General features: G+C 49.3%; 7 protein-coding genes across 7 annotated transcripts; 6 read left to right on the top strand and 1 right to left on the bottom strand.

Moving 5' to 3' along the window:
• Nucleotides 1–529: 529 nt before the first annotated feature.
• Nucleotides 530–1,283, top strand: MPC1 (pyruvate transporter mpc1; the record flags this gene model as incomplete). Its single annotated transcript, XM_044820577.1, has 3 exons — nucleotides 530–602; nucleotides 884–956; nucleotides 1,013–1,283. The coding sequence occupies 3 exons, from the start codon at nucleotides 530–532 to the stop codon at nucleotides 1,281–1,283; spliced, it is 417 nt and encodes a 138-aa protein (XP_044684877.1).
• A 5,027-nt stretch (nucleotides 1,284–6,310) lies between these two features.
• On the top strand, nucleotides 6,311–10,505 carry J7337_002850 (uncharacterized protein; the record flags this gene model as incomplete). Its single annotated transcript, XM_044820576.1, has 5 exons — nucleotides 6,311–6,467; nucleotides 7,006–7,125; nucleotides 7,181–7,242; nucleotides 7,301–9,044; nucleotides 9,097–10,505. 5 exons carry the CDS (start codon nucleotides 6,311–6,313, stop codon nucleotides 10,503–10,505), a joined length of 3,492 nt encoding a protein of 1,163 aa, XP_044684876.1.
• A 3,140-nt stretch (nucleotides 10,506–13,645) lies between these two features.
• J7337_002849 (uncharacterized protein) lies at nucleotides 13,646–14,330 on the top strand (the record flags this gene model as incomplete). The annotated part of the gene is made up of 2 exons (XM_044820575.1): nucleotides 13,646–13,702; nucleotides 13,758–14,330. The coding sequence occupies 2 exons, from the start codon at nucleotides 13,646–13,648 to the stop codon at nucleotides 14,328–14,330; spliced, it is 630 nt and encodes a 209-aa protein (XP_044684875.1).
• Nucleotides 14,331–16,025: 1,695 nt separating this feature from the next.
• On the top strand, nucleotides 16,026–16,584 carry J7337_002848 (uncharacterized protein; the record flags this gene model as incomplete). The annotated part of the gene is made up of 2 exons (XM_044820574.1): nucleotides 16,026–16,189; nucleotides 16,242–16,584. 2 exons carry the CDS (start codon nucleotides 16,026–16,028, stop codon nucleotides 16,582–16,584), a joined length of 507 nt encoding a protein of 168 aa, XP_044684874.1.
• Nucleotides 16,585–18,769: 2,185 nt separating this feature from the next.
• On the top strand, nucleotides 18,770–20,182 carry J7337_002847 (uncharacterized protein; the record flags this gene model as incomplete). Its single annotated transcript, XM_044820573.1, has 2 exons — nucleotides 18,770–18,984; nucleotides 19,141–20,182. The coding sequence occupies 2 exons, from the start codon at nucleotides 18,770–18,772 to the stop codon at nucleotides 20,180–20,182; spliced, it is 1,257 nt and encodes a 418-aa protein (XP_044684873.1).
• Nucleotides 20,183–20,831: 649 nt separating this feature from the next.
• On the bottom strand, nucleotides 20,832–21,969 carry J7337_002846 (uncharacterized protein; the record flags this gene model as incomplete). Its single annotated transcript, XM_044820572.1, has 2 exons — nucleotides 20,832–21,491; nucleotides 21,538–21,969. The coding sequence occupies 2 exons, from the start codon at nucleotides 21,967–21,969 to the stop codon at nucleotides 20,832–20,834; spliced, it is 1,092 nt and encodes a 363-aa protein (XP_044684872.1).
• Nucleotides 21,970–22,793: 824 nt separating this feature from the next.
• On the top strand, nucleotides 22,794–23,741 carry J7337_002845 (uncharacterized protein; the record flags this gene model as incomplete). The annotated part of the gene is made up of 2 exons (XM_044820571.1): nucleotides 22,794–23,004; nucleotides 23,113–23,741. 2 exons carry the CDS (start codon nucleotides 22,794–22,796, stop codon nucleotides 23,739–23,741), a joined length of 840 nt encoding a protein of 279 aa, XP_044684871.1.
• Nucleotides 23,742–24,809: the final 1,068 nt, after the last annotated feature.

The following is a 24,809-nucleotide window of genomic DNA, read 5'->3' as shown; positions in this document are numbered from 1 at the left end:
CCCATGCTTCAGCAGTACCCTCACGAGAGGGGATAGGAAGAAAGCCAAGGACATGTATCCTAAGGAACAAAAATACTTGGACAGGTTTAGCATAACTTAGACATCTTTCTAGTTAGCTTATTATAGCACCTTGAATGCATGTCTTACGTCTTTTGGCCCCATGAACATTCAGTCCCAGACCTTCCCAGACCTTCGATGAGTTGTAGGGAACGGCCCCGTATCGATGACAATTCTGCACCCCGGGTAGAATTTAGATCTTACACCAACATCAGACATAAAAACAACGAGAAGATAATGTAGAGAGAACTGCAGTCTCTAAGGTTTGCTCGGGGTTAGGAGTTTAGATATTGTGGTAACACAACGGGAATGGTTGAGGTAAGATGTAGATAGACCATGCACGTGACCTCAACGTGGATTTCCCGTTCGGCGCGTTGAATTTGAGTGCAAGGGACAGCCGTCAACCTCAACGCAACGACAGGTCACTCCATCTCCGGATTCCACGAGACGTCGCCCGTACAAATCCTCCAAAATGGCTGCTCTGATCAAGGCTGCGAACGCCAAAATCCGGTCAAACCCGGTGACTGACTATGTCTGCTCAACCCGTACGTCTTTCGAATATCCTGTCATGTTTTTTTGCATGAGCTCCGATTCGCCTCCGACAGCGCAATTTTGTGATATTGCAACTCAACAAGCAACACCGCGGCTACAATGCATATAGAAGCACATTTTAGGCATAGAAAAGATGCGGAGGGGGAATGTTGTTCTCTGAAATATGTCAATTGGGCTGTTGGAGGTTGTGTTGATGTGCAATGCGTGTTTTGAAGCACGGCAGCTTCGGGGCGATTGCGTGTCGAGATTTGCGACTGACTCTTGATATTTGCAGACTTTTGGGGCCCTGTATCCAACTTTGGTATCCCTCTCGCGGCCATTATGGACACGCAGAAGAGCCCTGAATTGTATGGTAGACCAATAATGTATTGTCACCAAGCGTAACTGACTTTGCCTCTACTAGGATTTCGGGACAGATGACTGGTGCTCTCATCATCTATGCCGGTACTTTCATGCGATACTCATTGGCTGTCACACCTAAGAACTACCTCCTATTTGCCTGCCACTTTGTCAACGCTGGTGCCCAGCTCACCCAAGGATACCGATACCTCAACTACCATTACTGGGGCGGAAAGGAGAACATGCCCAAGGAGCAGCTGGCACAGGCTGCCGAGGCTGCCAAGGGAAAGGTTGAGAAGGCCACGGCGAAGGTCCAGAATGCCGTCAGCAAATAAAGAGGTTACCAGACCGAAGGTTACCGGAAGGGATCGGTGTGTCGGGCTGCATGCCGTCCATAATAGGAGTGTCCCCGGGCTGTACCTCGGGATTCGGAGAGTGGCAGCACACAGCTACCGCGCAATAACGTCGTAACTTTACAAGAATTAGTTCCCTCGAACATCTAGAATCGCACCCCGAGTTGGGGTCTTTGCAGCACTCGTGCCTGAAGAGTTGCTACGAGAAGATCTTGTTGTGGGGGCCCTGAGTTCAATGAATATGGTTAGAGCAAACAAATCAAGCCTTCAGATGCCACATTGAGATACTGCGAGCAAGTGATGAGGAGGAGTGCTCCCCGCAAAACGGAGATTCAATCAATTCCCCGGGAGGGCTTCCGATGCTCTTCTCCTAATGGAAAATGATATCAGTGGTATGATATTTCGCATTTTACCAGTAGGATGTCAACTCTATGCTAGTCTTTCGTTCTTGTAGCAATCTTGTGTACCGGTACTTATGTAACAAGACTTGTTAACGTTTTCATTGTTACGGTCTCGACATTTGGAGACTTCGGGAAACAAGATATGTGTGGTTTCAATTCAGCAGCGATACAACGCACGCACCCTTGTATCTGGGCGAAACAGGTCCATGAGAGCAAGGTTAGTACGTAGATCCCTTGAAGTCAAGATACAAACACAGATCTGAACTGGGGGTGGACCCCTTGGTTCCCGAATCTTGCATAGAAGTTCCCGACTATTCTCGTGCCTGTGCCTGGCCCTCCCCCACCAGGTTCCCGAAGTGACGGAATAAGGTCAAGGTGAAAAGGTAAGCCATGGGTGAAGACTGACTAGCTGCCATTGATCAGCAAATGCAAGGCCAGTGTGCCTACCCCAGCCTTTGTCAGGCAGATCCGGTGATGTTCTGGTCGGCTTCTGTCCGTGAACGTGGGGATAAGCATTTCCTCTGTAAGTTTTGGATCCTCGGTGAACGACCTACAACGCCGGCAACACTTGCGGTTATTACCCAACCATTACCGTACCCGCGTGTTGCCTATGCTAACCGCCTGTCGGGTATGGAATGGCATCATCTCGAGCCTCCTGCGATGATCCCACATGATATGCATAGTCTGCAGCGCTTCTCGACTGGGTGTGAGTCGCGAGGACGGAGGTTGAGCTTAGAAGTAGGTCTCTTACGGGATGGCATTGCTCAGTATTGAGCAATAATCGGCAAGCTATATATGTCTGTTATTCGACACAACAGCCACTTGAACGAAGAGTAACTGGTCACATAGAATTGTGATGTCTAGAAAACTCAGATGATTGCTATGTAATACCGAACTTCTACTCCAGTGGAAACATCCATAGGTCGATAATTCACTGTCATAGGCTCCAGATTTGACTCCAACTGCCTGTTCCAGCCCGGCATTTGTGAGGGGAAAACGCCAGTGCTTCAACCAGTTTGGTCAACCATTTTTCTGGATACACGCCGTGCCACCAATTAGTTGATCTCGAATAGAGAATGCCTTCCTATTCGGTTTTGCTCAGCCCTACCCCAATTGCCTCTTGACTTAATTTCGACCTTTTGCCAACATTTCTTAAACAAGTTATGCGGAGGGGTACACCGAAGTCCGAGGTCGGACCTAGCTCGCTTTCTACACCTAAGGTAGCTAACCTTGTAGCGTACTGAACAGCTGAGTATTCATACCTGGCAACTCATGTCCAATCCAGGAATGATAGAAACTGTCCGTCTGACAAGAAAAGATTTTGTAAGTAGGTAATTTTCATCGCCAGTGGAGGCTCATGTCCTGCAGAGTGGCAGCATAGTGTCACAAAATCCAACATATTGAGCAAATAGTGGCCAAATGCGCACCAATGAAAGCATCATTTTAGTCAACAAATGCAATGCGCCGGCCTTCATCCACCGAGAGATTGGTTAGGCAGGCTATGCCGCCATCATACTTGATAGTGCACGAGAAAAGAGGAGAGACCCTTGGATCGTTCATTACATGTTGAGGACTTGGTTAACTTCCATGGTTGGAGTATTTAAAAGTTTCAGGAAATCTTCTCGATGCTCAAGATAAAAAAAGACTGAAACTTGTGCCTGAAACGCATAAACCTTTTCTAGACAATGGATGCCGATTCCTTGATGCTCATAAACCCCAAGCAGCTGGGATAAGGGGCGCTTTGGCTCGTCCGATCTCGTCTAAAGCTAAGTGGCCGCCGGTCTTTGACCTCCGTGGGGGTGGAATCTAGTGGGAATAAACACATGATACAGACAGGAAAGTGACTCGGAGAAGAATTTGATCAAACATCGGTTGGGGCATTTTCTTCAAACGAAGTACGTACGAGCATATGTAACAGCACCAGGGCGTGATCGTCATTCGTGGTTGACAGAGGTTCACAGCCTGTAAGTCTGTGCAACTCGATGTGACCTATCACGATCAGTGAACTGACAAACTGGTTGTCTAGTGTCCCCAATCACCTTTCCATTGGGTGACTGCGGGTTAAAATATAGTTTTTATAGCAAAATCATATGACTGTTGTAAAATTGATATCATGTACAGCCTAAAAAGAAGACAATGTCAAGCGGCGAGCGGTGGGTAGTGTAAATGCTTCAAAACACCTTGGATGGCGATACGGTGATACCCCACATGCATCTTGTGGACTCGAGCCTGGTGGCCCTGGTATGATGCCCGGGGATTACACAAGCTTCAGATTGAGATTCAAGCTTGGACAACAAAAGCAGTCAGGGTCCAATCAATGGTGGGGGTCAGGTAGATCTCTCTGGTTAAGGTGTGCGGTGCTACGGTGGACAGAGAGCGGCTGTGGTACCAATGACTTCAATCCCGAGATACTGCGGAAAATGTGATGCAGCAAGAGGGAAGGGAGGCTTCTGCGGCTCTGGCTGTTACAGCCACCAGGGCAGGGATCCAGGGTGAATTAACCAGATGGTGCTGCACATCGTTCAGAACCGACAAACATCCTCGGCATTATGGAAGGCCCAGTATGATACCAACGTGGATCCTCTGACTGGACTTCCCTTGGTCCATGGCATCCATGGCAACCCATGGACAAGGCGAGCAGATTGCTCGCTCCTACGCCAACATCAGGCGGGTGGGACATATAAACCTCTAGAGGAAAGGTTGCGGTGCGGCAACCTCTAGAGGTTAGGATCAAAACCCCTAGAGGTAAGGTGCGCGCTGGTCGGTGTACGTGGACGAAACACAAGGAAGCGCAAAGCACCTTTAGGCCGGATTGTTGAGGACAAAGGCGTTTCGTTTGCCGAGAGGTTGAGTGAGTGAGTGAGTGCGTGAGGGCAGAGATCGATGATCGGCGGGTGTTGAGATTATGTGAAAGCTCGAGAGATGAATATCGAGATATAGGCAGATAACTAGAACTGATAGTAAAGCTCCGAGCTTGAGCCAAATAATACCCTCAAGTCATGGAGGGGAGACCAGTCACTATCAGAGAGCGTTGATTGGCCAATGGCTTTGGTTGAACAAAGGTGTGTCGGCGGAATGAGTTGCGTCAACTCACACGCTTTTTTTCTTCCAATTTTTCTATTTCTCGCTGTTCGTTGCAAACAGGACCGAGAAAACAGGCCGCTGTCAAAACCCATCATATCGGTTCGTGGATTGTCAATCGTCGCGTTTCGAAGCACCGGCACTTGCCCAGCCGGATGCCTTTGGCCATCTGATAGGCGCTCCTCTGAGTAAAGTCAGTACTAACTTAGGTAGGTAATATGTATCTCCATGGCTACCTCAGGGAGAGACCGTAAATAGATGTTGTTTCGCTATCATGCTGGTAACCCACGTAAGAATGAATACTTGTTGTGCTTGGCTGATCACACGCCCCCATGCTCCCCCATGCTTGTGTGACCTGTTCTCATTTTGACTGTTTCCGGGTGAGGCGCGAAGAAATCTATTGCTAAAGCCACCATGTTGTACCACCACGCTCATCTCATGCTTGTTGTACCCAGCGATTCGAGGCGCATCCCGCCATACTGGTGCCGTTGCCGATCTTGCTTATATAGCCGCCTTCTGCCCTCATTGCTTCTTCCATTACTGTAACTGGTGGTAACCCCCATTGCATATTGCAGTTGGTAGTATCATCATGACCGGGCCGGTTATTCACAGCATCTCCCAAATCTCCATAGATCCGTGAATGCTAGGTGAATGCACTACAACACAACATAACACAAAATGTGAATCCCATTCAGCGGGAAAGTGACCGCACTTCACTTGTAGGTACGGGCAATAAGAGAATTTAGGTTGGCGAGGTACCGCGGTATTGGACTCTGCGCGGCCGAGCTTAAGTTCCACTCCTCAGCCGTTAGTTAGCAGGGACCGCCTCGGGAGTCTTCTGTTCTGTGTATGTACCTAGAATGATACCGCGCTTCTATTTACGGTCATGGCCTCCTGGAGATACGTCTCCAAGGCCGAAACACATCCGTTAGAGTCATAGTTTGATCGTGTTTTAGTGGCATGTCCTGGCAGCTCTTTGGAAAGTTTTGATGGAGATCGAGTGGGAGAAGACTCCGCCTGCGCCGTAGGGTTTCTTAGGATGGTATGGTAGGTAGGTCGGTCCCTTCAGACTTCGGGCTTTCTCCATACGTCACACCCCATCGCCGTCCGCTTTCTCATTCACACGCCCTCCCGTCCTGGATAGCTCTTCCCCCCGGAGGCCGGGTGTGTCACCGACGACACACGCTTGGGGGTTTACACTGCTCTACAAAATCCCCTCGCCCGCCTGCACATCCCTTCCCTTCGATCTCTCTCTCTTCTAACCCTCATACCTTTCTATTACCGCTACCGAGTATACCCTCTGCCTCCGATTCTTTGTGCTCTAGGGTGATATCGCAGCCATTCGTGAGCTGGAAGAGCTGTCGTGGTATCTTCATACCGACAAGCGTGCTCATTACCCCACCACCAAAAGTCAAAGAGACCCCGCCATTAAGCTCTCGATAAAGCTCCCACTTTGCCAGAGCTTCTCGCCTTCGCTCATCTTAACCTCTTCGTCTCCCTGAAGTCGCTGACACAAGATCGCCCAAGATGGCTGGCATTGCTCCCGTTGCTCCCGTTGCTCCCCAGCAACCACTCACATTCAACGATGTCTTCGAGGAGGAAGATATCGATGAGCCTAAGGAGGCCAACACGGTCCACCACATCCGTGCCAACTCTAGCATCATGCATGTGAAGAAGATTCTTGGTGAGTAGCCGGCGCATTCTCGACAGCCACCAATGGCTTATCTCGGGAGCGATATCGCCCCCGTTGCGCATCTTGAGGACTTGCGCTGACCCCATTCTCTTTCTCCCACAGTCGCGAACCGTGGTGAAATTCGTAAGTCAAACAGCCCATTTCCTATCCTAGACCCGCAATCGCTAACATGTGAGCAGCTATTCGTGTATGACTGCTTGTCCATTCCCACCACCCGACCGTCCATTTTAGACACTGCCAAGCTGACATGGTTTTTTGGTTGTAGATTTTCAGAACTGTAAGTCTAGATCCTCGGTTTGGAATGGCTCACGACCTGAACTATGGCACTGACAATCCCCAGGCTCATGAGCTTTCGCTGCACACTGTTGCAGTCTTCAGGTACCCCTCACTTGAAACCGCGATCCTAGCGACACAAAAATTTATACACTAACTCGGGCAGTTATGAGGATCGGTTGAGTATGCACCGACAGAGTAGGCGATTCATCCATGCCCATTTGTGTCAAGATTCCTTTGCTGACCATTCCTTCAGAGGCCGATGAAGCCTACGTTATTGGCAAGCGTGGACAGTATACCCCTGTTGGCGCATACCTCGCTGGTGATGAGATTATCAAAATCGCTGTCGAGCACGGCGTGCAGATGATTCATCCTGGTATGGATATCTCATTCTCGGCATCCGGGATTCATAGCGCTAACTAACAACCCAGGTTACGGTTTCCTCTCCGAGAACGCTGAGTTTGCCCGCAGCGTCGAGAAGGCTGGCCTCATCGTGAGTCTAAAGTACCCCCCACCACTCCCGCTCCGTCCGTGCACTAACCCCGGACCAGTTTGTCGGCCCCTCCCCCGATGTGATTGATTCTCTTGGTGACAAGGTTTCTGCCCGAAAGCTTGCCAATGCCGCCAATGTACCTGTCGTCCCCGGTACCCAGGGTGCTGTTGAGAGATACGAGGAGGTCAAGGACTTCACCGACAAGTATGGTTTCCCTATCATCATCAAGGCTGCTTTCGGTGGTGGCGGTCGTGGTATGCGAGTAGTCCGCGAGCAGGAGAGTCTTAAGGAATCCTTTGAGCGTGCCACCTCTGAGGCAAAGACTGCTTTCGGTAACGGAACTGTCTTCGTTGAGCGTTTCCTTGACAAGCCCAAGCACATCGAGGTTCAGCTTCTTGGTGATAACCACGGCAACATTGTCCACCTGTACGAGCGTGACTGCTCCGTTCAGCGACGACACCAGAAGGTCGTTGAGATCGCCCCTGCTAAGGATCTCCCCGCCGAGGTCCGCGACAACATTCTCGCTGATGCTGTGAGACTGGCCAAGACCGCTGGTTACCGCAATGCCGGTACTGCTGAGTTCCTGGTTGACCAGCAGAACCGCTACTACTTTATCGAGATCAACCCTCGTATTCAAGTTGAGCACACCATCACTGAAGAGATCACTGGTATCGATATCGTTGCCGCCCAGATTCAGATCGCTGCTGGCGCCACATTGAACCAGCTTGGCCTCACCCAAGATCGCATCTCGACCCGTGGTTTTGCTATCCAGTGCCGTATCACAACTGAGGACCCTGCCAAGGGATTCTCGCCTGACACTGGAAAGATCGAGGTTTACCGATCATCTGGCGGTAACGGTGTCCGCCTGGACACTGGTAACGGTTTCGCCGGTGCTGTTATCACCCCCCACTACGACTCTATGCTTACAAAGTGTACCTGTCACGGTTCTACATACGAAATCGCTCGTAGAAAGGTTCTCCGAGCCTTGATCGAGTTCCGTATTCGAGGAGTCCGAACAAACATTCCTTTCCTTGCCTCCCTCCTCACTCACCCTACCTTTATTGATGGAAACTGCTGGACCACTTTCATCGACGATACCCCTCAACTCTTTGATCTCATTGGCAGCCAGAACCGCGCCCAGAAGCTGCTTGCCTACCTCGGTGACGTTGCCGTCAACGGTAGCAGCATCAAGGGTCAAATCGGCGAGCCCAAGTTCAAGGGTGAAATCCAAGTCCCTGAGCTTATCAACTCTGCCGGAGAGAAGATTGATACCTCCACGCCCTGCACCAAGGGATGGCGAAACATCATTCTCGAACAGGGACCCAAGGCTTTCGCGAAGGCTGTCCGCGAGTACAAAGGTACTCTGCTCATGGACACGACTTGGAGAGACGCCCATCAGTCACTTCTGGCTACTCGTGTTCGTACTGTCGACTTGCTCGGTATTGCCAAGGAAACTAGCCATGCGCTCTCCAACCTGTACTCCCTTGAGTGCTGGGGTGGTGCCACCTTTGATGTTGCTATGCGATTCCTCTACGAGGACCCCTGGGACCGACTCCGAAAGATGCGGAAACTTGTTCCCAACATTCCTTTCCAGATGCTTCTCCGTGGTGCTAACGGTGTTGCTTATTCCTCTCTGCCTGATAACGCTATCGATCACTTCGTCGACCAGGCCAAGAAGAACGGTGTCGATATCTTCCGTGTCTTTGATGCCCTGAACGATATCAACCAACTCGAGGTTGGAATCAAAGCTGTTCAAAAGGCCGGCGGAGTTGCCGAGGGAACGATTTCCTACTCGGGTGATAGTACAGTAACCTGTTCCCCATCGTGATGTTGACCTACTGACCATCCTTATAGTGCTTCGTCCTGGCAAGAAATACAATCTGGAGTACTACCTCGACCTTGCCGATAAGCTGGTCGCCCTTGACATCGATATCTTGGGTATCAAGGATATGGCTGGTGTGCTCAAGCCACATGCGGCTACACTTCTGATCGGATCAATCCGAAAGAAGTACCCTGACCTTCCCATCCACGTGCATACACACGACTCTGCCGGTACTGGTGTGGCTTCGATGGTCGCTTGCGCCAAGGCGGGCGCCGATGCTGTCGATGCTGCCACCGACAGCCTGTCTGGCATGACTTCGCAGCCCAGTATCAACGCCATCATTGCTTCCCTTGAGGGCAGCGAGTGTGACCCTGGTCTGGACCCCAAGCTTGTTCGATCACTTGACGTCTACTGGCAGCAACTTCGTCTGCTTTACTCTCCCTTCGAGGCCCATCTTGCTGGCCCCGACCCCGAGGTTTACGAGCATGAGATCCCTGGCGGTCAGTTGACCAACATGATGTTCCAAGCTTCCCAGCTAGGCCTCGGATCCCAGTGGCTTGAGACCAAGAAGGCCTACGAGCATGCCAACGAGCTTCTCGGTGACATTGTCAAGGTCACTCCTACATCCAAGGTTGTCGGTGATCTTGCCCAGTTCATGGTCTCCAACGGACTCTCCCCCGAGGATGTGAAGGCCAAGGCCTCTCAACTAGATTTCCCCGGCTCCGTGTTGGAGTTCCTTGAGGGTCTGATGGGTCAGCCTTACGGCGGATTCCCTGAGCCTCTACGAACTGATGCCCTTCGCGGCCGTCGCAAGCTCGATAAGAGACCTGGTCTTTTCCTCGACCCCGTCGACTTCGTCAAGACAAAGCGTGAGCTCGGCAAGAAATATGGTGCTCCAGTCACCGAGTGCGATGTGGCGTCCTATGTCATGTACCCCAAGGTCTTTGAGGATTACAAGAAGTTCGTTCAGCAGTACGGTGACCTTTCCGTCCTACCTACTCGATACTTCCTATCTCGCCCTGAGATCGGCGAAGAGTTCAACGTTGAGCTCGAGAAGGGCAAGGTGTTGATTCTGAAGCTCCTTGCTGTTGGTCCTCTCTCCGAGAATACCGGCCAGCGTGAGGTCTTCTTCGAGATGAACGGAGAGGTTCGACAAGTCACTGTTGTTGACAAGAAGGCTGCTGTTGAAAACATTAGCCGACCTAAGGCCGATGCTAACGACTCGAGCCAGGTCGGCGCGCCTATGTCTGGTGTCCTGGTTGAGCTCCGTGTCCACGAGGGCTCTGAGGTCAAGAAGGGCGATCCCATCGCCATTCTTTCTGCCATGAAGATGGAGATGAGCATATCTGCTCCTCATAGTGGAAAGGTTTCAAACCTTCAAGTCCGTGAGGGTGATTCTGTTGATGGTTCCGATCTCGTGTGTCGAATCGAGAAGGCTTGAGGTGGTCGCGCAAGGAAATAAAAGACTGGGTTTAATGACACTTATGGATATCAGGCCGGAAGTACCCTAAAACTATAGGATTGGCACATTACGATGGCCTATGAATAGTTCTTTCAAGAAACTTTGAATACAAGTATGAATCAACTCATTGACGATATGGTTACCATTAGGCTTCTACTAATCTTGTGAAGTTTTATCATAAGCTTGTAATACTTTAGGGAACTCTAGGATAATCCCTGCAAAGTTTAGAAAAGTTTAGTATAATCTCTTAATAAATATCATGATATAGGTGTAGTAAAGAGGTGGCATCTGGTAAGGTAGGAGAGGAAATTTGTTTAGTAGGTATCGAGGAGTACTAACTGAAAAGTGAAAGACTGAGTTACTATATGTCACAGAAATTTTGGGTCATCGACATCGACATCATCAAGTCCTGTAGAATCTTGCTTATGAAAGTCGGTTGTAGGTTTGAGCTGAGTCTTGTAGTTTAGAGAAAAGGATACTGATGAGCCTCAGTAGTCTAACCGATTTTCATAGCCAGATATACAGAAGATGGACAATAATGTTTGTCTTAATAAAACAGTATAAAGTTAACCTCCTTAATAAATATTATAGTATAGATAATATCTCTAATTATATATAAAAACATTAGTTATTAGTTATAAATAATAAAACTTATAAGATATATATCCTTATTTATACTATAGTCTATAGCTAATATATAGTAAAAACACTATTTTTATAAGAGTAAGACTATTGTGGATTAAATATTGCATTCTTTAATCATAGCGTGAATATTAAGTATAGAGTCTTGCTTTTTTTTTTCTTTTTTTTCTTTTGCCCTCAGTTAGTCACTTCCAGCAAAGAGCCACATGAGACCTACGACAGACAAGAGAACGTGTCAGAAATTGAATCGTCCTCATTTATGCCCTCAGTCTATAGAACAGCTTTGTAAACCCGGACCAGGCCGGATCTCGGACGCGATGGGTATGCGGGGGTGGGTCTGAAGAAACGGCGGACAAAGCAAATGAGAACCAGGGGTCAACATTGCAGTCAAGGCGAATGACATCAATCCTGAAGAATAGCTTTTCGAGCGTCTCCTTAGATTCCTGATATATTACTATGCCTGACCTGGGATGGAAAGTAGTCTGCGTGGCAGAGCCCTTATGCATAAAGTTCGGAGGACTCTCGGGGTTTTTAGTAGCTAATCCCCAGATCGACAATAGGGGCGCTTCGAGGATGAGTATGAAATAGATGTCAGCTCCACCCTGTACCAACCCTATAGCAGCATAGAGAATCTAGTCAATTTGCCGTATGGATGGGAAAGTCGGGATTGTACTCCGGATTAGAGATTGAAGATACTTGCTGAATCTGGGTATTGATGATATGCACTGATGCTTGAGACGAATCTTAGATATGGATTCTGCCTGAACCATATCTGTTAATATAACTTGCCGAAAAGTTTTACAACTCCTGATAACGACTCTGGCTTTTCTTATGATCATCATCTATACAGTTGATTGGTTGACCATGAAGCAGTTTCCAACATAGGCTCAGATAGGTCTCCGTACAAGCTTGGAAGCTCACGCGTCGACAGTGCGGGGAATCCCACTCAACTATTTCTATGGAGGGGGTTGCATGCGTCAAAAGCTGTAAGCATCGACAGGGCCGATACCCCGGATGCTTGTTATATCTGAAGTTTGATCATGTGGCCCGAAATCGGATGGACTCGGATGGGAGTTGTCTGATGAATGATTATTGATAGTTGTGATTTAGCCAGGAGCCCAACACAGAATCCTGAGAAGAATGTCATTTAAAATGACGTAGATGAGAATGAGTGTACATGCAGACACTAATGTACTGTTGAGATGAGGCGATCGGGCAGATGGACAGACTGGGCAGCCTAACGAGAGTTTCTAGTGACCAGAGGACGGCGAACCTGAAAAACAGGCTCCGTCGGTCCGTAGTTATGATAGCAGAGGCTGATTGTTGATGATGGCAATCCTCCCCATGTCCGGAGTGAACGGCGAAGGTTGATCCAATATTGGGCGACAATATTCGCCGCTTGATGGAATGCAACGCAACCATGAGAGGGCTAGGAAGACCCCCGCTGGAACTTCTGGGTAAATAAGGTAAAGACCGTCACCCACCATTTCAGTGTCATCGGAGAACAGCGATGATCGGAACATCAATGTGATATGCTTTATCCGATCGATCCCGAGGCGGTGAGTATTACTTGTTTCTAATGTTTCTTTGTGTAAGGTACCTTACTTTGGGTAGTTGGTTAGGTAGCTTTTCCCATTGTCAGACATGGCTTTCCGAGCTCGTGACTGTCGATGCCGGGAGATTAGTGAAAGTGTGGGGGAGGAGTAAACCCCAGACTCGGCTTATTGACACCTGTAATTTTGGGCATTTAGCCCCCCGCTACCCTCCACTACCGCTCGACAAGATCCCACTGCAGCCGGGGGTCGACCGGCTATCTTATGCACGATAAAATGCAGTGCTGGAGCTCTGGACTTTTGGAAGCATGAACCTGACCAATCATGGACTGCGCTGTGGTGGTAGTGGTGTTTTGCTGCACTAATTCTTATTTCTCAGCATAATCGAGAAGCTTCATTCTGATACTACTTGGGCAAAGTTGTCTTCGTTGTCATTCTTGGTAGAATGTCTCAAAGAATCGGTGAAGAACATACTTGTATCTACAGCTACATCTGATATTAATGAACGTGATACTATGTGCTAATTTATTGAGTGAGTGAGTGACTCTACCTATGTAGGTTAAGGTATGTACTGTAGATATCAGTTTGTCCCCCCGCCCATGCCCGGCTCGCCCCCTGTCGCTTGGCACACGCACGGCAGGCGCTGTGGATGGATCTGCGGCTGCCTGCCCTCCGAAACCCAAAATTCGCCCACCGCAAAGCAAGCCAAACCAGGCTCAGGAGCAACCTGTATTACAGTCCATTCAAAAAACACCTTCCCTCCAACCCTCCTCTGACCTCACTCCCACCCAAACTCTCTTCCTAACAGACCTGAAATTTCTTCCTTTGACTTCATATGGTTTCGATAGGAAGCATTATAATAACTGATACCCTTCATCCCAGTCACCTCTAGCAAAACTCAAACCGCTTCTTCCATCGCGAGCAATGGAGAGCCTTCAACTATCCCAGGTTCTTGCCGACCTCAGCAATATCGGCGCCGCCGTATGTGTCCCTATTTGGCCTTGAGCTCTTTTCCGCTATGTCTTCATCTGTGCAGTCGAGGCTAACGTATATCGTGTGTCAGGATCCGGGAGCCGCAGAGGCCATCGTCAGCGCCAACAACCCCTCCAACTCTAGTTACACGCGAGTCGAAGTGACTGCAGCTGCAACTGCCCCTACCTCGAGTCCGACTACGAATCAACAGCGACGTCCCACAGGCTTACAGCGGCATTGGTCGTCGGAGAAATTCGACAAATTTGGCCGCCGCATTCTCTCTCCCAGTTCCCACTCCGGGTCAGCCGTAAACTCTAGCCCTGGAACTCCTCGCCGAGGCGAATCTGATGTGAGGCAACCCCACCAATCGTCGTCTCAAAGGCGAAGCTGGGACTCGGGCACTGACAGAATTGCTGTACAGTTCGAAGAAGACCTGGAGAGAGCAAGCACGCTCATGCAACTATACGACATTCGCTCCAAGATTAAGCAGCAGGATAACAGCAGCCTGCTCAGAGCTCGAGAGAAGGTCAACGCGATAGCAGCGCGACAACAAGCTCAGCAGGCCGCGGAACGCAACATGAAGGCAGCTGACGAGCTTCGACGACAACGCTACTCTTTCCCAAGGGCCGGTCTCTGAAGCGAATGACCCCTTACGATTTCCTTATATCTCCTCAAGACGGATCACGGGCTCGTTATGAAAGGATAGGCGCTGGGTAATATCTGATTGGTGTTCATGGTATGATTTCTTTGACGGCGTTTGGGACACAAAAGTATATGCCGTCGGTGGATGAATCCGATCCTAGTATGAAGAGCGAGGTTGAAGGCAACCCTGATATGTTTTAACGACTGGAACTGCTGACATTAATACGATACGCTTGGATGATCGAAGCGGAAGCTGTTCTTTTGGCACTTTGGGGGACCAAGATGGCACCAAGCACTGCATGTATACCATGGGGATAACGAAAGCGGTTTTTATGTTCTCGAATAATTCGACTTCTTCAAATTATCATAGATATGCCCCAACTTCGATCACTTTCCACAGACGGCACATGACATCAATTCTTGCATGATTTGAGCCTCTTGGCCTAATGCCTCTATGTATGCAAGGATCATATACGGCCGATAGATGATTTAATTAATGCTTAGCTATTTGAGAAAGAACAGCAAAGATTATTAACATGCTTAAATATCATGGGCCAAACCAACATGGAGCTCCAAGACGGGTCTTTGGAAGGTCTTGTTGTAAGCCGAGCTTCTGCTATATGCAGAGCCCGAGAGTTTGGGTTGGTTCTTGCTTGGCATTTCGGAAACTTACATATAAAAGTCCAGAAGGCTCATGCAGGTCCTTGTACAAGTCGCTCATGACGTTCTAGAATGTGGTTTATGTAGCAGCAGATCATTCATCAACGAAATGTTGGAGTACAGTATGTAGTCAAGGGTGGAAACACGTCATTCATTGGCTTCGCCACATCAGAGAGGAATTGGGATTTGGCCGCGAAGACTTTTGAGGCTTAGCAGTCTTGGACAGGTGAGGATCTCGGTCCAGAGCTGCCGGTGAAGTACAGGCCTTTCTGATACTGTCTGCTAACCAAGGGAACCGGTCATGGATTGATACGCGAAATACGCTGCGTGTTGATGACGGCCTTGACTCACTCCTCAAACCTGTATTGAATATCACCCATGAACGTAGCATGGATGGATGGTATGATTGTATAGCGGGAATCACGGCAGATACATACTTGTATGAAGGTTACCATGATGTAAGCGCCAAGATCCTAACTGCTACTGTATCTTTACGCACAGCCACTGTTGACCACGCAGCGCAATAGTAGCATTAAACCTCGTTTGACAGCCAAGAGCACACTATGTTGGCCAAGACGAGACAAAAGTGGAAACACTCGACCGCGTTTTGTTAGAGTTTCGCAGGCAACTTTAGGCTCTAGGCCAAGCTTGGGTGGATATCATGATTCTTCTTTCTCTTGGCTTCGTCGTTTGAGTTGGACTATGCATAAATGGCCTTCCTCCCACTCTCTTGTCTCCCCCTTCTCTCATTTGCCTGGAGCTTGTAATAGCAAATAAACCTATTATTAACCTGCTTTTTCTTACACCCGGTCTAAGCGTCAATCACCTACTGTAACAGTTCTTTTTACACAACCTATCAGATAAAGACGTCACCTCCCTGGGAACACAATCACACACATTCTACGTCATAGCCGAGCGACTCAGCGCCGCAAACAACACGTCAAAAACAGAGTTTGCCAATTGAACGTTCTTCAACTCTACTCCATCATCGTCGCGTATCGTATAAAGATTGCGCATCTCCATAATCACAATGGTACCCACTGAAGATATTTTTGCGCGCGACTACTACAGATGCCGTTATGGCCAGACTTGGAATGGACGAGCATGTGTTCGTAACAACTGGTCCTACTGGGGGCGCTGGGTGTTAGCGGGCATCATCATCTTTTTCTTCGTCCTCCTCCTCTCCTGCTGCTTGTGAGTAATTGCACCTCCGTCGCCGTTGGAAGTATCTTACTAACACATCAAGATTCTCTCGCCGTCGCAAACGCCGTGGCGTTAAGCCCGTGTACGGCACTGGATGGATGGCGGCCAAGCCTTGGGGAAACAACAACAACAACCACCAGATGTACAACTACGGCAATCAAGGCGGTTATAACCAGGGCTACCAGCAGAACAACGGCGGTTACGGAGCTCCACCTCCACCTCCAGCCTACGGCCAGCAACAGCAGCCTCAGTACACTGGTACGACATTCAACACCAACGACGGGTACTACGGTCAGGGCCAGTATTCCGGCGTTCAGCAACCCCAGGGTACATACCAGCGTGAAGGTGCTTACTCCCCACCTGCGGGTCCTCCTCCTGGAAAGTAAGGCACGGCGATGAGTGCGTTCGGAATGGGAGCGGGTTTCGCTATGGAAAGGATACCACCGATTAAGGCGTTTGGGTGCTCGCTTTATATTGAATGGACTTACGTCAAGACGTGCTGGGCGATGAGAGGCATTGCCCTCGCGAGCATGGCCTGGGTGGAATCACGAGAATTATTTTTTCCCCTAATTGATTCCAGTGTTCTCTTTAACACTTATTATCAAAACAGTTAGATATTTGTATTTGGGACGCGCTGCTGACAACATTTCAACGGATCTGTCGTGACTTTAAAGGCTTGATATTAATGAACAAACTAAACTGAAGAGCAACAGCCGCATCCTGTTAGGTGACTTTGACGTATGCATACATAGACCCAGTAACTCGACATCAACGCCACAGCCGTTGACGGGACCTGCATGAAACATGATAAAGGTGGGAAGAAACAAACCTACAGTACTCCGTATTATACCATTCGTTGGGTCATGCATATTACCACTTCATGCCTCATGGTAGCAGTGGACGACGATCTGAATATCTCTTTGATCAATATGTACAATAATGCCGAATTCATCCGCGTATAAAGGTAGTGTTGCTGCACATCGCAATCATAACAAAAGGAACCCAAGCCTTGGCTGATGGCTCTTTGATATTTTCAATGCCGAGCCCCGAGGGCCTCGTCCAATGTGCACACCTTGCAGAGTATGTCTCAACACAGTACCCATGGACCATCTCACATTTCACCACCAAATCCGATATTCTCCAGCCGTTGAAATCTGACACTGATAAATGACGAAATCATTTCAAAACCCTTCATTTTCCACTCCAACTCTGCGACAGGATCGTCCGGCAATCGAGACGGCCCTGTCATTTCGGAAATGGAAGAAGCCCCTGTGGCCCGCACCACGACCAGGGCTGAGCTTCTAACTGTTTGACAGAAGGGCTAACAATGGTATGGCGTCTTTGATGCTGGTGATGATTTGACGGCCTTTATCGCGCACGGTTCAAGGAAGACTTGTTTGTACTTGAAAAGTAACTAGATATTGTTCATTGAACTCGCACGTTCATCTACGGTAGAAGGTCTCCAGGCGATACTTTTCCACGAGTTAGATACAACAAAGATCTTCAACTCATCAGCTTGCCCATCTTGCTACTCTCAATTTCCCAAGCATGCCGTTCACCATTCTCTTTACAGCATTCTCCGCGAAGTACTCGTTGAATTACCCGATGTCGGTCCTATAAAGGCTAGGGTTAAGGGTCAAGCCACCGAGTCGTCATCACCCCTTCAACTGTCAGAGTCAGCTGTTGAAAGCCCGTATTTGGATGGATTCACAGTCGGATTACTACAACAACATCCATATTCAATACAATACAATATAATATAATAGGCGTACATATTCTCTAAACGCGGAATTGACTCTTGTCTCTCCGCCGAGTCTACTCTCAGACTGAACTGAACTGTCCACCCCCCACGAATGGATATCCAAGCGACAGTCCTGTCGAGTTTCACAGTTTCAGAACCCTTCTGACAGGGATGTTTTATAGATCAGGGGCAAATTGAACCACTAGTGGTCCCGTTTCCCCTGGATCGTCCCCGCCACTCGCGGTAATTCTGGACCTCCCAGCGCCTCCTCTCCACCTGGCGGGCGCCTCTAACCCCAGCTCCACCGTTGCTTTCTTCCCTTCTCTTTGACTTGTAGGCTTAGTTTGTACTTTTTTCTCTACATCTACACGAACGACAATGCTGATGTGGCTGTCGTTCTCTAAGCCTCTCTTTAACCTCGTATAGGTCATCTACACTCTCTTGATTACCTTGTTTCTTCAGAACATTCTCTTGTACTGTCGGTGCGAGCGCCGCTCTTGTTTCTTCGTCCACAGTTCTCTTCTCCTAAACCACCGTCCTTCATTCCAACATTCGACTAACGACCCGCTCCAATATTGACACGCGCTGGAAGAAGATACAGCATACGTACGTCGTTGTCTCGATAACATCGTTTTGACTTTTTGACTGTTTCTCGATCAACATCCCCGCACTCAGTTCAAGCATTATCGACTTGCCCATGCGACCAAGTATTATTATATCCTCAGCCTCGAGCAAAACACGCAACACTATATTCATTATACCATTCTCGATCTGCTCGAATTTATTTCACTCATCGCCGGCTCTATCGTGAAGTGGGATACATCAGCAAAATGCCCTCCATTGACGAGGCCATGGCACGGAGCCTTCGGGGCAGTGCCTGGGAGGTGGTCAAAGACAAGTTTGTCCGGACAATTGTAGCCAACCTTTCACGACGAGACATGTTAGCCGACGCAGCGCAAACGTCCGATGAGGTTGCACAGAAATCAGAAGACTTTGCAACCGCTTTCTCTAGCTGGGACAACTGTATGAACGTGGCGTGGTGCAAGTACGTAATTATATCCTTCGCTACTAACAGGCCTTGTTTGCTAACTTGACCCAGGTGGCCAGTAATTGGTGTGATGGTCATCGGAGGTCTCATCATTTTCAGTATTGTATGGTGTATTATTCGCTGCTGCTGCTGTGGTCTCTCATGTTGTTGTAGCTGCTGCCAGTGTCTGAAGTGCTGCGGTAACTGCTGCGGTGCCTGCGACCCTCCGCGCAGTGCTACGAAGCATTTGGATGACCCTTATGCTCCCCAAAGTCAGCATCATGGATACCGAAGCGAACCCCCAATGAATCCATCAGCACCTCAGTACGGCGTCACAAAGCCCATGCGATCCGAGCCACCTCAGTATGCGGAATTCGAAACGAGTAAAGGCAGAGACGATGATGCCCTCCCTGAAATGCCCAGCTGGGAGGGTGCTAGCAGCAAAAAGGTCGAGGTTCACACAGAGGCCGTTGAGCTTGACACTCTACCTCCGAAGCCACCTCAAAGTCAGCAAAGCAACATGATGGGTGGAGTTTCATCAAACAATCTGACTCCCTACAGCCAGGCACAGAGCAATTCAAGCGGCTACCTGGGCGCTAACCAAGCTCTCGATGCATATTCACCTATCGACCAGCAGGGCTACGGATACCAGGCCCCCGGCATGAACCCTATGTACAGCAGTGCCGCTGCTGTCGCACCCATGCCACATGAACGTCGCTCCCCGGCCTTGAACACCAATGGATACAGCAACCAAGGCTACGGCCATGATCAAGGATTCGAACAAGCCCAAGGCTACGGGCAAATGCAGGGCTACGGACAACAAGGTTACGGTCAAGCCACGTCCCCCAACGATTATGCCGCAACTTATAGCGGCTATCGAGGAACTCCTCCACCGCGGCCCGCCAGTTTCGCCAAGCGAGCTTCAATGCATCAGGATGAATTTGGTACTTATGGACAGCTTCCTCCTCGCCGTTCTCCAGCTATCCCAGAAGACTATGGTTATGGATCGCCCGTTCGTCAATCACCCGGCCCCCAAACCGATTTTGGCTACGCTCAGCCACCTCGTCAGTCCCCAGCGCCTATGAACGATTATCGAACACCGCCTCCTGGCCCTGAGGCCAGCTATGGTGCTCATCCTGTGCCTCAGCGGCAACACATGCCAGAGTCACACTCTCCGCAAGAGCCATACCCAGGTTTCAAGCCATACCAGCCTTGATAGGTGAATTTATGGCACTTTGGACGTGTATGGATGTGTTTTCTGAGTATTTCATGGATATATGGGATATGGAGTTGTTTCCGGCATTTTGTTCCTACTTTACTAAGTTTTAGGCGTCGGCGTTTCTAGGGAGAATTTGGGTCGAACTTTTCTTTAGAATTTGGGTCTGGATACTCATGGTATATTTTTGGAGGGCCCCAAGATGCGGATTTGTCGTCAGTCTGTAGGGAGATGGCCTGGCTGCACCACTTGGCCATGATACAAGGACTCCTCGCCTACGTGATGAAACTCTATTCAGGCAAGCTTGGCGTTATAGTCAAGACTTAGCCATTCATTTAAATGACGAGTTTGCTAAACGAAAATCATCACCGCCGCTGAGGCTTTGCAAAGTTTGATTTGATGTCGCTTCTAATCCCGAATTGTAATCCCATCTGAAAACGCCCCGGCTCCTATTTACGCTATGAGCCTGACTACCGCTGAAAGCCGACAAAGAACCGCCAGTATTTGCAATATAATTTATCTCCATCCATTTGATAAGACGCCACGACTCGAAACCAGTGCAGATTGTTTGTGAAAGACCCATACGACCAAAAACCCCGATAAAACTCGAAACAAAACAGAGCCCTGTCCAAAGCTCGAGTAAACTCTTCTACTCCTTGGGGTATAGCTCTTGAGGAACCTTGTCCTGAGGACCACGGGCGCTCGCACTACTTCCTATGATTGTTCGATCGTCACCATCGCGCTCTGGGTCATACTCTCCAGAGTCTCTGCCCTTGGATTGCGTGGAATGAGTGGGCCGCGTGACAGGCTTATCGTCATCGTCATCGGACTCACTGTCGGTCTCGTGCTCCGAATCGACCAGTCTGGCACGTGAAGTCTCGTCCTCACTGTCGTCGTACCTCCTGCGGCGGCCTTCATCATCAGATTCGTTACCATGGGTTTCGTGGTTGGTCTCTTTGAGCTTGATGAACGAGTCGATGATATAGTATTGGAGGGCGTTCATGATGAGGGGAAAGATCATCATGACAAACGCGATCTGAAGCCTCTCATTGCCCTCGGTCCAGCCAAGAGCCCAATCGCCAGCTTTTGAGATCCAAGGCATCATGATGAAGATGATGAGCACGCAGATCTTCATGCCAAAAAGGCCACAGAAATAAATGACTGATTGTTTCAACCACCACCATACATTGGGTGGGGTACCGTAGTTGCCAGACTGAACAGATTCCGGGGGTTGACCGACGGGTGTGAAACGAACGAGACCTGTGAGGATCTTGAGGAGGATGATGAGTATAGGGATACCGAGAGTGGTCTACAGATGTTAGCAAATATGGGGAGGAATTACAGCATAGGCTGACACTTGCATCTATCGCGAGGTTGAGAAGATAAAAAGAGCATGGGTTCGGGGCGTAGTTATCATCATCGGATCGTCTCGTCATGGATGTTGCTGAAGGGTCGACCTGGACCGAAAATCGGCCGCTCGTCAACATGGACATGAAGATATTTGCGATGTGAACAAGAACAGAACCGAAAACCTGTTTTGATACGTCGAAGAACCAAATCTTGAGAGGTCGTTGAGGCCGTTCCCGCCACCGCTTGTAGACGAGGGAGAGTAGAGCCAGAGCACCAAGTGCGCCTTGCACAAGCAGCGCGAAGGAGCCCAGCAACGAGCACTCCCCGTTGGAATCGTCTTCGTCGTATGACTGTGGTGGTCCGGACGCGATGAAGGTTGCGGATGCGGCTGTGGAAGAAGCCATGGAGGCGGCCGAGGCGATTACTGAGGTGGCCATCTCTAGAACTGTTGAAGAATGGGCGAGAATCAAGGAAGAAGCATCATCGACGGCGACTGGTATATCTTCGAGGTTCGACGGAGGCTGCATGTGTACATACGTGGACGTTTTGACTGATTATAATGTCCAACGTCTCAATAGAGAGGAGAGAGAAGTGGTGATGTTTCAGGACAACCAAGAGGGTCCAACGGGGGCAAAGAAGGAGACGAATGGGAGTCGTTGAGAGCAAAACTCTTACAAAACTTGTTAAGAGATGAAACTTGTATTTATCTTGGTATAACGGTGAAGAGCAAAAAAGAAAGACCAAAAAGAAGATGACGAATGGAGACAAAATGAAAGGGGGAGGAAAGTCAAAACGGAGAACGAGGCGCTTGTGACTGATGGGACTTGACTGACTGATCATGAATATCGACGCCTACCTAGACTGAGCGTACTAGGCGTGGTCATGGATATTCGGCTCCTGTAGCTGGTCGTTCTCAGATTAGACTGGGCCTAAGCCCAAATTCAATCTAGACTCTTCAACACAGCCACGCACGACCTTGTCTCTTTTTTCCCCCACTGGACCAAAGTCCAGAGTTAGGTATTTTAGCCTGGCTTACTCGTCTGGAGCCGCGTATAAACGTGCAAACCTCAGCCACATACACATATCGCCCTTCCCCCATCTTGTGGCGCCCATGGCTCATGTTCGGCTCAACTTAGCTCCGAGAAGAAACCTCAGGCGGCGGCTATCAACACCAAAAAAAAGTACAACCCAGGTCAACGACGTTCACGGCCTTTCCAACGCCGACTAGCTTCTCGAATACCGACGACCTTCCCTCCACACAATGCTTCGTCCGATATTAAGGGCCCCTCGCTCCGCCTTTGGCCTCGGCCTGCGCTCGACAGTCAATGCCCGCAGATCTATCCATCATGTTCCCCAACTGCCGCACGACTATTCTGAGGGTGTTCCTAACCTCATGAGCCCTGGAGGTTTCTCGATCGCTTGGACTGAATACATGAAGCTCATGGTGGAGAAATTGAATGCTTTGACTGTTGGTATGTGTGGATTTGATGTTCTAGGACAGCATTGAACCAACACAACGTTTCCTAATTTTATGTTGAATTAAATCCCAATTCAACACCTACTGACATGCCAATTTCCAGGCACCGAGCTCGAGGATAAGGACACAAAAACAATCGCTCTCATGACAGCCCGCGAGCCTAACCAGGCCCCAATCTTCAACTATGCTTCCATGGCACACAACAACCACTTCTTCTTCCAAGGCATCGCACCAGAAGGAACCCCCATGCCCGACGCCCTCCGTAGCGAACTAGAAGCCTCATTCTCCTCCATCGAGACCCTCCGCCGCGAATTTATCATCACTGCCTCCGCTATGTTCGGCCCAGGCTTCCTCTGGCTCGTCAAGGCTGGCCCCGGCGACTATCGACTTCTGCCCACCTACCTCGCCGGATCTCCCTACCCCGGCGCTCACTGGCGTGCCCAGACCACCGATATGAACGCTGTGGGCAAGGATGGCTCTGCCCGCACTTACATGCACAACCAGGCGTTCGGCGCCAACAAGCGAAACAGCGATCTTCCCCCAGGTGGTGTCGAGCTGGAGCCTCTTCTGTGTCTAAACACCTGGGAGCACGCATGGCTGTTGGATTGGGGTGTGGGCGCTGGTGGCCAGGGCGGAAAGGCTGCTTTCGCCGAGTCATGGTGGAAGTTGATCGACTGGGAGAAGGTGGCTCAGAAGTCGGGAGTGCTGCGACCTGGCTTCAAGTCTGCGTAGGCAGGAATATGATACATGACAGCACCTAGAAATGATGTATAGTTAGGACACGATGTTACGGCATTGGTTAGAGACAAAGGGATAAGGGAAGCGAATTCTGTAAGATATTGTACTCTGCATATACAGGGGGGGGATGTACTATTTGACGTCTCAATGCGTCTCTTATGTCCTATATCTTGCTCATAAGACAGACGCCTGAGAGATGCTTTGGTTACCCAGTTATGCTGCCATGCGCTAGTTCTCGTACATAGCGTATCTCGTGAGCAAAAATGGATAAACACCAAAAAGACATACAACACCAGGTATTCGCTGGTCGTCACCGACCCAACTACTAATCCGGCGCTTCGTGGCTTGACGATGGGGGAGCAGACGGGACCCCGTATTCTACACGAGCTGTGGTCGTATGTAACGATCGAGCCGGCAACAAGACATTATGTCAGGGTGTTGAGCATATGCTTCAGGGAGCCCAAGTGACACATCTAGTTTCGTTGCCAAACACACCTTCCTACGATAATAGTTCACGTGGGAGACAGTATTACTCCACTCCTGTTCAGCTAACCTTGCATCGCATGTCCTATCCATATAGCTCCTGAAGAGAGACCCCATACAAGACTTGACAACAAGGTTCCAGAAAGACATCAACATCACATAGGTTTGAAGACAATATTGTAATTCATCATGTCATTTTCTTTTCCTATCCTAAGAAGCTAGCCCGAGCTACCTATATGAAGTAAAAGATCAACAAGCGCTGTGTGGTATCTGCGTCATCCTTCGTGAAGTAAAGAAAAGAAATTTCAGGGAGTGGGCTGTGCAGTGCTGAGTTTTCTAGAGTCGTGTGCGAATGGTATAAAACGAAGGCAGCTCGTTCAACTGGAGCAATGGCCTATCAATCAAGAGAACTTCCTGAGTATGCAAATTCCAATACGCAAAAAAAGACATCATTTGCTCATCTCGAGCTAAGATTCATCCGCTGTGTAAGCATCCCGCGAGAGAGCCGCAGCAAGTATCGCACAGTGGTTGTACGACCTGGCATGTAAGAATACAAAAGAAACACCAGTACAAAGAGAA

This window comes from Fusarium musae, chromosome 2 (genome assembly GCF_019915245.1).
Source record: "Fusarium musae strain F31 chromosome 2, whole genome shotgun sequence".
NCBI classification, from domain to species: Eukaryota; Fungi; Ascomycota; class Sordariomycetes; order Hypocreales; family Nectriaceae; genus Fusarium; species Fusarium musae.
Note: the sequence above shows the minus strand (reverse complement) of the source record. Positions and strands in the feature narration are given on the sequence as shown.